The 12,414-nt window shown below is 47.8% G+C and overlaps 1 protein-coding gene across 1 annotated transcript in view; it reads right to left on the reverse strand.

Annotated features, from left to right (window-relative positions):
- Positions 1–731: 731 nt before the first annotated feature.
- Positions 732–12,414, reverse strand: part of Oct-tyrr (Octopamine-Tyramine receptor) — a 40,029-nt gene continuing 28,346 nt past the window's right edge. The window contains exon 3 of the mRNA XM_076388350.1: positions 732–2,069. Coding sequence (XP_076244465.1) covers positions 853–2,052 — 1,200 coding nt within the window. The 5' untranslated portion in view covers positions 2,053–2,069 and the 3' untranslated portion in view covers positions 732–852. The remainder of the gene's footprint in view (positions 2,070–12,414) is intronic.

Here is a 12,414-nt window from a genome sequence, read left to right on the forward strand (position 1 = left end):
CCGTTCGAATTTCAAGCGATTTATTAGCTTTTCCAAGGGATTAAGGAATCTTAATTAAACGAGATCACATAGTCAGATTTACTTTGGTTAAGCAGTCTCGGTGAAGAAACGGAATCCGTGCTGGCATCCTTCGACTGGGACGATGGAGAACCTTTTCGCAGAGGTATTAGCTGGTTGAAAAGCGAGCTGGGAGTGTACTTCAGCGTCCGTTTCTTCAGCCTCCACAAGAAGAGCATCAGCAGGTACATCAAGCGATTTGGAGCCTGCCTGGACCGTCAAGGAAATCCTCTTTTTATCGTACATTGGACAGAGCATATAGCTGGCTTTCCTTGCTAGACGATAAACAGTTAACTGGGAGAGAGCTCAGACAAGGTCTCTGAGGTGCTCTTCGACTTCTTGTGAAGGGATGAGAACTCTGTTGACCGCTGGAGGGATATCGATGTCTAATGATAAGAGGAGCAAAAAGTGGAACCGACAGTAATCTCTGCGAGCAGATTCTGCGAAGGATACTAGACTCAGTGGAGTCGATAAGGAAGCACCCAGAAGAAGAAAAACTGATAACCCTAAAGAAGCATTAAAACAAGAACTTCCTAGATCTTCGAGAGCCATCTGAACGAACAGAAGAGGAACGAAGAAACGAAAGCTTCGATCACTCCACCAATCTTCGCCCGACCAATCCCTCTCGTTTTCCCTTGAGCGAGATCCTCGATCCCGAAAACTGGATATATCTCGATCTCTCGAGACTCGTCTTCGACCCATTCTGGCTGAACGCCGAAGTCGCGTGGTCGTTTCTGCCGCCACGAGCAACGAGAACGAGGTGAGTTTCCGAACGAGCTGACCGACGACAGTGCTTCAGCGGATGCGCAGCAGTCTCCTGAAGGCTCTCCTGTAGTCCAGGTTGAAGATGGTGTAGATGAGCGGGTTCAGGGCGCTGTTGACGTAGCCGAGCCACGTAATGAAGTAGACCATCCTGTCCGAGGGACAGCAGGCTGGACAAAACGGCACGATCACGTACATGAGGAAGAACGGCAGCCAGCAGACGACGAAGACACCCATGATCACGCCCAGAGTCCTCGCTGCTCGTCTCTCCTTCGACAGGGAGATCCTCTGTCTTTCTTCAATAAACTGATAGACCGTGGTTGTCGTGGCTGCGGTGCCGCCTCCAGCGACCCTCCTCGACGACGAGGTCGCGTTCCCGCCTATCGTCACCTCCGTCGGCTCGTCGTCGATCAACGAAGGCTTCGCGTGCGCTCGCGGCGTCGATCTCTCGTTGTGATTCGTCTCCGAGCTGACCGACTCCTCTGCGTCATCTGCCTCGCGATGCCTGGTGGACTGCACCGCGCCTAGTCGACTCTGCCTGGCCCTCTCGCGGAGTCTTCTCTTCGTCGCCAGGAAGATCTCGAGGTAGACCAGGCTCATCAGCAGCAGGGGTATGAAGAACGAGCCCAGGGAGGAGTAGATGACGTAGCCTTGTCTTCTGGTGAGTTGACAGGGCGTGCCTGGCTCCAGTTCCTCTGGCCAGTCGTTCCAGCCAGCCAGGGGTGGCGAGCTGATCGCGCCTGATAAGATCCACACGCCAGCTATCGTCGCTAGGACCCTCTTCAGTGTGCGTTTCTGCGCGTAGTTAATTGGGTCTGTGATCGCCCAGTATCGGTCCAGGGCTATCGCGCAGAGGTTCAGGATGCTGGCCGTGCAGCAGAGCACGTCGCAGGTGAGCCACAGCTTGCAGAGATGTATGCCGAAGATCCACTTCCCTAGGAGCAGGTACGCCACGTTGAATGGCATGACGAGGATCGCCACGGCGAGGTCCGCCACTGCCAGGGAGACGATGAAGAAATTCTGCACGATTCGCAGCGGCCTGTAGGTAAACACGCTGAGGATCACCAGCGCGTTGCCTAGCACGGTTGCCAGCACGAGGAAGCCCAGAGTCAGGGAGGCGGCCGCGGCTTCCCAAACCGGCAAGTTCGAGCCTGTTTCCTCTTCCGGTGGACCGCAGCCAGCCACCTCGTAATCTTTGGTCATCGTGCCGCCTGACTCTCCGCTGGAGTTCATGTTGTCGAGGCTGGTCTCTGAAACAATAGGCGCTCGTTAGTGACAGATGAATGAAGGACGGATCTTGAATCGATCTCATTAAGCAGATATGAATAAGTTTCAACTTCTAGCAATTAAAGTTACGAGGCGCTCGTCATTAAGTTCTAATGATTTCAGATTATTATCCGGGGGAGTGTATTATGCGGATGGCTACCATGAATACTTGGTAACTGTAAGTGGCGGGATGAGTGAGAGATAAGGGCTGGGTCTTTCGAGTAAAAGTGTGGTCCACGAAAACGCGAGATAAAATTCGGCTGTGCCAAATCTCGGCGAAAGGATGAGTGACTACACCCAAAGTGTCCTCGTACAGCTGAAGCTATCTTCCTTGCGGTAACTTCGGTAATTGTCTATCGACCCAATTCCTCTCCGTAGACACACTCGTTAGAACCCCCTCATCAGGGACGCCTAAGTAATTTCATAATAAGTCATACCAAGAGCCGCTTTTAGCGACACAGCCAGGACTCCCATTGTATCGTGCATTCGCAATCAGAAATATTAGCCTCTCTGATACACGGTGTAACTTGAATTTTTTATAAGGTCAAAGTATTTTTTCATCCACCCAGCTGCCCGGGATCCTTTATTTTCCAGCAGCATTCACTGTCGCGTTCCAGCGTAATCGTTCGGTTTGAAAAGCCACCTGGAAAATAGTACCAGAGACCAGCGTGGCAGCTTTTTAAGTGGCACGTAAATCCCGGCAGCATATTTTGCTTTCATCAAGTCTCCCATCCACATCCACTCGTGTTGCGTGGCACAGGATTTTACACGCGGCAGATCAAAGAGAGCCATGAGCAGTGTCGAGGTAATCCTTGATCGGTGACATCAGAATTTCGATGTGCGTAAGCCCTATGACCCTCCACAATCGACGCGCCTTTTGCGTCACGCGTAGCATTTAAACACACTGCCCGCGAACCCGACCCACTCTATTCCCAAGCTCCCCAAGCGTGACAGGATTTACCTTCGTCGAAACGGGATCCTGCAGCTCCTGCAATTTCTATCAGCTCTGAAACGGCGGCGCAGATGTTCGTCGGCCGGAAAAATAATCCAGAGACGGAAATAATCAGCGGGAAGACCAAATAAACGGACCACGAAATAATGTTTGCAGAGGAGAGAGAAAAAGGGGAAAACCCGAAGATTCAGCGCGGTATGGGTATTTTCCTCAGGAATTGTTCGACGGTGATACGCAGGCGGGACAATCGGGGCGCGAAAAAGAAGGAAAAGTTTCAAAAGCGTGGGACGCCGTTTAAGTGGAATTAAACGATTGTTCGGGCTGTTTTAACGCGCGACTATTCCCCGTGGCTCGTACCTACACGACACAGGTTGGCGTTACAACGCGGTTACCATGAAATTCGCAAGTACCTTATCGAGTGACTTGCCTCCCCCTCTATTTCTCTCCCTTTCTCTTCCCTCACCCCTGGCTTTGTGTTTATGCCACGGAAATTCCCCGGCATTCGACGCTGATACGTACAGCGGTACAGCGAACCATTTCTCTTGCAGAGTACACGCCCCTTCGACTTAGTTATGCAATCTCCTCTGGTCGTACGATATTCGACCACTGGTCATTAGAAATTTAAATCAACGCCGCGGAACGATAGAAATTTCTGGATAAAGCGCGCGAGCATTCCCCGTTCTGCCTCTATGCCATCTTTCATTGGAAAGAAAGCATTCCTTGGTCTTTATTTTTTCCTCGGTTTATTGGAAAACTTATGGAGTACTTGTCCATATTTCTATGCCTTTAGGATTCAGATCATTTATTGAAGATAAGACTTCTGATTAAAAATGTGATACTTTTTTTTGATCTTACATGTCAATAATTAAACTTTCATAACAAATAATTCATCAACTTATGCATTAAAGCTCCTTTTTTATAATTGAATTTGAGTTGAAGGCACAGAAATATGGACAAATACTCTACAAGTAAAAAAATATCTCTACGTGGAAAAGTATGTCGAAGATATGGAAAAATGTTTTTGCATATTGCACTTCGTCCTCAAAAAAATGGAGGAAAATTCTGATTAGGTGTGAATATTGTACGGAGGTAGACGGTCTGCCTGACCATTGACTCTGTCTACTGTAAGTAGAAAGGTCCTCTCACTACGTGGTCTTCTGGCGCCTAAATTATACTTTGGCGGACTCAGCCTTTTCTATAATACAAAACGAAAGGCGACATCAATAAATTGTATTCTTTATTTTTGGCTTATTCCCTCACTTTTCTGCTTATACCACCAGTTCCCGAGTTCTCTGCATCAGCGATTTTGTTGGAATATTGAAATTGGGAAGCAGAAATAATACCGCTCGTAATGTACATCAACGTTAATATTTTGAGAATGTTTACAGTTAAAAGCACCACCCACAGAATTCATACAGTATGAAACGTTGTTTCCTTTTAGAACTTCATATTTTAAAAAATATTAATCGATTATGGAGTCCGGGATAGCGCAACGTATCTTTGCTTTCCATCCGAGAGAACGAGAAATTTTATCTCTGTAAACTTTGAGCATTTCACAGATGGAACATATTTCATTGGAAATGTAGATTATCAAGCGAGCCATCTATTATTGATTCCGAATCTGGCAGTCGAAATGGAGGTGCATTAAAAAGAGGAATAGCGGGTGGTTATAGAAACAAACTCATGCAATTGAAATGAAGGAGTAAACGCAACATTTATGCCTACACAATGGAACTTCTCTCTCGAAGATAAGAGTAACCATTGGCCCACAGTGGGGGCGCAAAATTCAATCTGCCCTCAAGATTCAGGAGACGATACCGCGAGACACATTAATAGATTCTGCGGTGTGTTATGCACCGATCGATACTTTGAACGACCAGACAAGCCGGAGATTCATTTCGTGCACTTCTGTCCAAATACGTCTCGCGCTGGCGGGGAGGGTAATGAATAAAAATAGCTGAAACCGAGACGCGGCGCTCGCGCATTCTCGTTTGCGCGAGCTTATCAACAATATCCATCGCACTGGTTCGATGTATCGCGATACCCCAGCGCGGATATCCAGAATTCTCGCCAATATTTATATCTGCAGGGTAAATTCCATCTGGCATTCGTTACACGTTTCACGCCCCCGTATTTGCGAAACACGCTCCAACAGGGAAAATGAAATACGCGGATTCGTGGCCGATCGCGCTTTCGGTGGGTCGAAAAATTCATCCGCGAGTATCAAAAATTCCTACGAGAGCAGGCGCGTATTTTGGCGAGAAATAAACCGTGGAGGGGTAGTAAAAAGGGCAAGAGAAAATACTGCTCAGGAAACCGCAATTCCTTTCAAGATTCTATATCCTCCACACGAGTCTCTGTGATTGTATTCTCCTCACGCCTGCTCTGGACACCTTGGTACACAAGAAACCAGGAAACGCAACTATTCCAGGGTGATTGGAGCCTCGATAAAGACAGGACGCTCGAAGGAAGCGATCTAAGAGCAGGGAACGAGGCGTGAGAATTACCGAAGGATGAAGAAATCCCTAGCCAGCCGTCGATTTCGAAAACTGTTTGGAATCCGCGCGGATCGTATAAAATAAAGCGGATAGAACAGACGTAGAGACTCCTTTCCTGTTTCCCAGAATCAATGATCCGGAGGAAGCGCTGTTTCACGGATGAAATGTACATGACTTTCGAATCGAAGGAACTCCTTATCCGAAAGCGTTTTGTTTCGAGAGACGGGGGCGAACTGTGCCGAGAGATACCAATACAGGGCTGAAGTCACGCTCCAATAGCAGAACGCAAGATTCGCGTTCGAGGATCGTCGTGTCGCATGCCATTAGCGACTTCCTGCCTCACTCCGCGCGGAAATGTCAATTGATTCAAGACGTTCGATTGACCTTCCACTTTCGCGGAGAAGAACGCCGACGGGGAAATATTCCAGGTTTCGCGCCCACCGACGTTCTACTGGTCGCCATTAACGCTTTGAAGTTCCGACGAGCCCTGAGGGAATCCGCTGTCTATCTTGGATGAAGCTGAGAGGCTAAGTGCCGTGTAAACAAGGCGACACGCTGGCGTGGCGCTTTGCCTTTGTTATCCCTGCAACTTTTAATACCTTCCTGTCGTTGTTTCTCGCGGGGACGATCGATTTCCGAGAGGCCAGGCTGTCCTCTGAGCCGAGGGATGCGAAGCGTTTCGAGGCTGGACAGACTTGTGGTCCATTCATGGCTTTCGAATCCCCAATGGGCATCGGGCAAATGAAGTAACGTCGGGGCTGATTCGATCACTTTCTTGGGGGTTTTGAAATAATTTAATCTTGCAAATGGTGGGAACTGGCGACTCCGATAGGTCGGCGGGGTCACGTGGGTGGAAGCGAGGCATCTTTCGGTGGCGTTTGATGTCGAGTTAGCTAGTGGAAACGGAGGAACGAGGGTCCTAGAGCTTAATAAAATCAACGGTTCGTACGGCTGAGCGACTGAATTTTCGATGGCTCTCCCGAACGCGTCATGCCGCGACAATATTGGACGTACTAATAGATACTCGAGGAAGCACTTTAAACTGTAATGAGCGGAAGAACGGTTGCATGGTATCGATCGGTCGGAAATGTGTCAAAAGAACGGTGTGGCAAGTGATCAGAGTGACTGATATTCTGACTGGACTTCGAGGAATGAGTAGTCGCTTGTTCAGAAGGCAAGAGTCTGCGACGTGTGTGAACAGAGAGCGGAGAAAGTAAGGGCGGAAGAATAGACAGAGTAGGGAGAAGTCAAAGGAGGAGATTGAAAGGGAAACCTGTGGAGAGGAAACTGGAGAATGGCTTGGGAGATCGTGAAGAATGAAGGAGAATGGGGTGCTGAAATGAATGTGGTATTCAGTGATATGCTGCTGGCATGAGTGCGATAATTAGGACTTGGCTAATGGGGTGAAAATGACAGTAGGGGATAATATACTGGGAATAGCTATAATAGAAGATAAGATACCTTAGGTGATGGGAATAAGATACTGAACATAGAGAAGGTAATAATGGGGATACGGTAACTGTAACGAGGCAATAATAGGAAGGGAGCACTGATAACCAAGCCAGCAGTGATAGCGAGAAGAACACAGAAAATACTACCAGTATTACAACTATTTTAGAATACGAATCACGAAGTTTGCGAACGTACTAAAAGTAAAGGAAATTCAGAGTAAATACAAGCACGGATAAAGAATTGATAGAACAGCGCAGCAGGCAAACAGAAGCGGGAAAATATAGAAATACAGTAGAGCAACGTGTAGGAACCCCGGTGAGGTGGATTAAACGAAAAATTCGAAGTCGACGCGGCCCTGCATACCAAGCGGCTTCAAAGAACTTTAAGAATTCCACGGTGGGCCAGCACTTTCGGCGCATAACAGCGATTCGTTGCCAATAAACCGCGAGGAAATTCGTCTATCGCGAACAGATGGTGCACCGATGATACACCTGTTATCTACACGCGGCTTGCACGCCCCCAGCTAGACGAGCGTTCCAACGAATCAGCCCCTGATCTGATCGTAATTCACCTTGGCGGGCCACTGACAAAGTTCCGTCGGACGAATCCCATTAGCAGTGCCCTCACGTACCCTGCGCCATTCGACCGTGCAGAGGAACGCCTCGATTCCAGATTTGCCGCTAATTTACTGCCGTTTCGATATACTTCCGGGGTAAATAGGAGTTGGTGTGTCACCGTCGCCAGCAGAACTCCCTCGCTGCCGCGGGGAAGCATCGATTGCTAGTCTATCGGCAATTCGGATCGCGGCGCACGTCGACGACGACGCCTGCCGCCGCGATTGATGGCCGTGAGACGAACCCATTACGTCTACGCCGGTGGAAGCTGTTTCAGCGGTGAACGCGGTCTTGTAAACTGGCTTCCAACCGGGAAATTAGATTTCTCCTCGCATGGTCTGAAGATGCGAATGAATTTCTGCTCGCGTGGGAAATTAATTTGCCGCGTCGACATGCAAATATCCGCGGCTTAAGACGAACGCAGGAATTTCGAAATCGAGGGAGACAACTCGACTCGACGACGCAACAGGGGAAGCTTACGATAGGGAACGCTGTGCCTACACTTTTCGCGATGAATCTCGTTTCTTTCGACCGTCGTAAATCAATTTTAATTACGAGGGGAACATTGCCGCGCGCTGCTTCGCGGAAAGTGCGAGGCGTAATTTTTCCTGCGAATCGAGGAAGCTTATAAAGTTCGCCTCTGCGCTAAGCGTGAGCTCGTATTCGGAGAATATTCGCTCAGAGTCCATGCATAATCATTTGGTCGGCGAAATTATTGCTCTTTATGACGGCGATAACGTAAATTATCTAGGGCGCGGGCACGTTGAATAGAATCGTAACGAGTGTTGCCTTTAGAGGAAAGTAGTTCGCCGCATTTTCGTCAACGAGCTTTCTCTGTGTTTTTTCCCTCCCCATTACGCGGAATAGTTTAAGTTTCGCCGAGAAAGGCGTAAGAGAGGAACACAAGGGGTTGTCGCTTTTAATAATTCGCCGCTGTTAAAGGAGACGCTACTGAAGCCGTGCTCCGAAACTGGGTGAAAATAGCCCCCTCGAAGATTCGGGATCTTCCGTTCCACTTTTGATATTACTTCGTTGTTCATATTGAAAACAAAATATTTCCCCGGGCGAAATTGAAATGCTTGGCATGGAAATTCTCGATGGCGGTCTTCAACGGTCCCGTCGATGGATCAGAAATGAAACCCATGGACAGGTTCGACACGAAGAACGATCGCGTGCTATGGTTACGTTACTTGTTTACAGATGGGCTTTCCGAATATGCTAATCGAAGCGTTAATAGATACCAGATTATCAGGCACGATATCAGCGCAAACTTTCCATGCGTGTGATTGTGTTTAACTCGTGATTCGCGGATAATTAAGCTGTATACATAGATTCTGATTCGAAGTCGTTTAATGGGAAATCGTGTCTGCACTGCGCTGTCGTTGCACGAAAACGTAATGGAACGAGATAGAAAATAAAGAATGATAGAGATTTGTGAAAATATGTCAGACTTCTTTTTAAGCGCTTCGATAGTATTTTTATGCTCGAGGAAGAGAAAGAATTTAAAAAGCTGTAATTCGAGCGATTGAACCAGCAAAATGGCCACTATTCACGTGGCGATTATTCTTCTGGAATTCCGGCAAGCCTCAGCGAAAGCAGTTAACCTCCGTCAGCTGCCGTGTAGAACGTTAATTAAGTTAACAGAGGTAGAGGAAGCACATCTGAAGCGTTCAACGCAAATACGCCTTAATTTGCGAATCGGACAAACCGCAGGAATGAATGGGCCAAGGGGGTGGGCGAAGGTGAAAGAACTGACCTACACCCAATTACGGCGCTCCTCGTTTTTCCCTGAAAGGATGCTATCTGACGGAAAAACGTCGCTGACGATCGTTTCTCACCCCGCATCGTGAATCCAATATACCTTCAGGCGCACGTTTGCCAAAAAACAGCGAAAGAAGCTAAAGTCGCTGAAAATAAATTCCATCCAGTTATTTTTCCGCTTCAGAAAGATAAGTTAAGAATGCAATTAATACAAATCGCCAGCGCAGTAATTTTTCCCGAAATTGAGCCAATTATTTACCACCCCCATACTCAGTGCAACTCCCTTGCAGGTCGCTCAATAATTATAGAACGATTTTAATGAAACGCGGAGTGGAAAAGAAATTTGGAATTCCCAAGATTTCCGTCCGATCGATCTTTAGTCCCTTTCAAGAGGCAGAACTCCCCTCGACAAGGTGGAAACAGCGATTGCGAGGGGCCGAGGCAAACTTCCGTTTTCTAATATTCCGTCACCAGCCTCCCAGCCCTTTTCTGTTCATATTAGCGTTAACTGCATCGCGGATAATTGCTTCTCGCCACTCGAGTCTCACGGATTCCAAGGATTAAGTCGACTGGCCGAGGACAATGCAATTCGGCCCAAGAACTCCGACCACGCATCCTTCATCTGGCGACGTTGCGCCAAGGACGCCCAGAAACTGCAATTATTTCAGCATTAGAGGTGAAGGAAATCGACGATTGAAACTTTTCTACTTGGATCGAACTGTCCAGGACTCAATTTTATACTCGACTCGTCAGAAGCTGCTTCTTCAGCAACGATTCCCCGAGGATCAGACGAAGGAACAAAATCCAGGCTCGGTCAATTCTACCTCGTCGAGTTTCTATGTCTTCCACCCCTTTCTGAATTCGTCAGGCGAAAACTGGCGCTCTTTTATGCCTTAGTGGCTCGCGACCCGTCACAGGGCTCGACAAAAATTCGAGGCAATTTGTCCCGCGAATTTTTGCAACGTCGAGCCTGAATCGCCGCGAGCGAAACGCATAAATAATGGGGAAGCAGCAGGCGGGAACGGCAATGAAACGATTTGCCCCTGCCGAGTAAATTCCGCGCGGCTGTGATTCATGACAACCAGAGATCATGATCAAGAATATCACAAACAGCGAAAACGCTCCTGCGCGGAATGGAGGCTTAACGAAATATATTCCAGCGATTTATGAGCTGTCTGATATATTATGCGTGATAAACAGGGACGGACAGCGGGACGGGGGCCCAGTGCGAAAAACGGCCCACGATATATTACCACGGAAATGCGCTTCGGTAAATTGACTCTGTGAATTTTTCGCGTGGCCATGTTTGGTTTAGCAAAATTGGAAATTCACACGGTGCACGGTAAATTGCTTTGTCAAAGGGGTTTCACTGTTCATCCTCGCTAATTGACCGATGGGCACCTCGTTTGCAAATAAAAGTGCGTTTGTTTCTGAAAAAACAGGTGCCCAAGGGACGACCAGAATACATTGTACACGAATATAATATCCCTCAACTTCTGTCGAACCTCTCCTCTGTGAAACTCTAAGGATCCAAGTTTTCTGAAGTATCTAGCTTGGCCATTACGCAAGCATGTCAACCTTTCAATCGACTCGAATTTCCAAAGCCTTTCTATATCGAACCAAATCCTCTCTGCGGCTAGAATGAAGTTGAAAAACGCGTGGCAAGTCTAAATTACCCTGTCAAAACTTTGTAAATTTCATGCGCAGGTTTTAAGGGGCTGCGAGCTTGCCCGCGAATTTACGACATCGTTGAAAACAATGTTTGTTCCAGGGAGTTGCGTAACGCAGCGTGTACGTATGCCCAGGGTAATTGTAAAAACAAATGAAATGTTACGAGGCAAGTGCCATGCTTTCTCTTTCTCTCCCCCTTTTTCTCACGATAAAATTTGCTGCTCTCGCGAGAGGGAATTCGGGGCTTGATAACGCCAGCAGGCAGAAATGGAATTTGTCGAATCGTGATTACCCTCTGAGGGCACTTTGCTCTCGCGGCTACCAACTATTTACGAATCGCGGGAAACATTATCAATTAAACATCGCAGCGAACACCGGGTTGTTTGAGTCGATTTACCGCACCGAGCCACGTTATGAATCAATCAGAACATAGGGCGGAGAGGATCGATCTTTCTGAAGCGTGCACCCCCTGAGCCAGATCGCTTAACGTTGTTCCCAACAAGTTGCGTCGATGGTAACGCGTTTGGATCACGAACTTGCCGAGGATGGAATGCTTAATGAAGCTTACGTGGCTAGGATTCAATTAGCGAACGAGAGATCCCGTGTTAGAATTTTCATAGTCTCAAATATTGAGATTCTCAAAATTTGTAACTTTTATAGTCGCAAATGCAGAGAACGACAGAACAGAAAGTGCCTAAGATGTTTCGTCCGTACTAGTCAAACTTTCCTAGCTGTCTCGAAGCTTCTGAATATTTGAATCCATGAAACTGGGGGAGTCCTCAACTTCCGGTTCTTATTTCGAGCAGCCTCTCAGCCATTCAGGATACCAGGAGAGTTACCCTCACGTTCGAAGAATACGAGGCTTTAGATAACCGCGGCGTTAAACTGTAATTTTCGTTATTCATGCGTCCGAATCTCGGGATAAAATAATCGAGGCTAGTTCTCATGCGATACAGGAAACGCGCGCTGGCTAACGCGCGGAATTCGTTAAAAGTGCGATAAATCACGTTCCTCGCAGCTGCAAGAAGTTCCGTAACTTGGCGCGGACATCATAAACTGTACAAGACAGCCGCAATTCCCGTTGCGACGCGGCTGGTGGGACACAGATGTGCAGAAACGTCCGAAGGATCTCTGCGCAAAAATGCATTTTCCAATCTCGAGGCGCGCGCGAAGATCTGCGTCCCAAAACGTATTTCCATCTGGACGGTCCGACGATGCAGTGTGTCCGTTCACTGTGGAAAGTTGACAAGTGACAGAGCCGCATATCTCGAGAGAGAGAGGCGAGAAAATGACAAAACAAGCGAAAAATAAAGAGAATAGAGGGTTGAAACAGGGGAGCAACCTCGATTTCCCACGATGAACCACGGAGGCTAGTGTTTTT

This window comes from Calliopsis andreniformis, chromosome 12 (genome assembly GCF_051401765.1).
Source record: "Calliopsis andreniformis isolate RMS-2024a chromosome 12, iyCalAndr_principal, whole genome shotgun sequence".
Taxonomy (NCBI): domain Eukaryota; kingdom Metazoa; phylum Arthropoda; class Insecta; order Hymenoptera; family Andrenidae; genus Calliopsis; species Calliopsis andreniformis.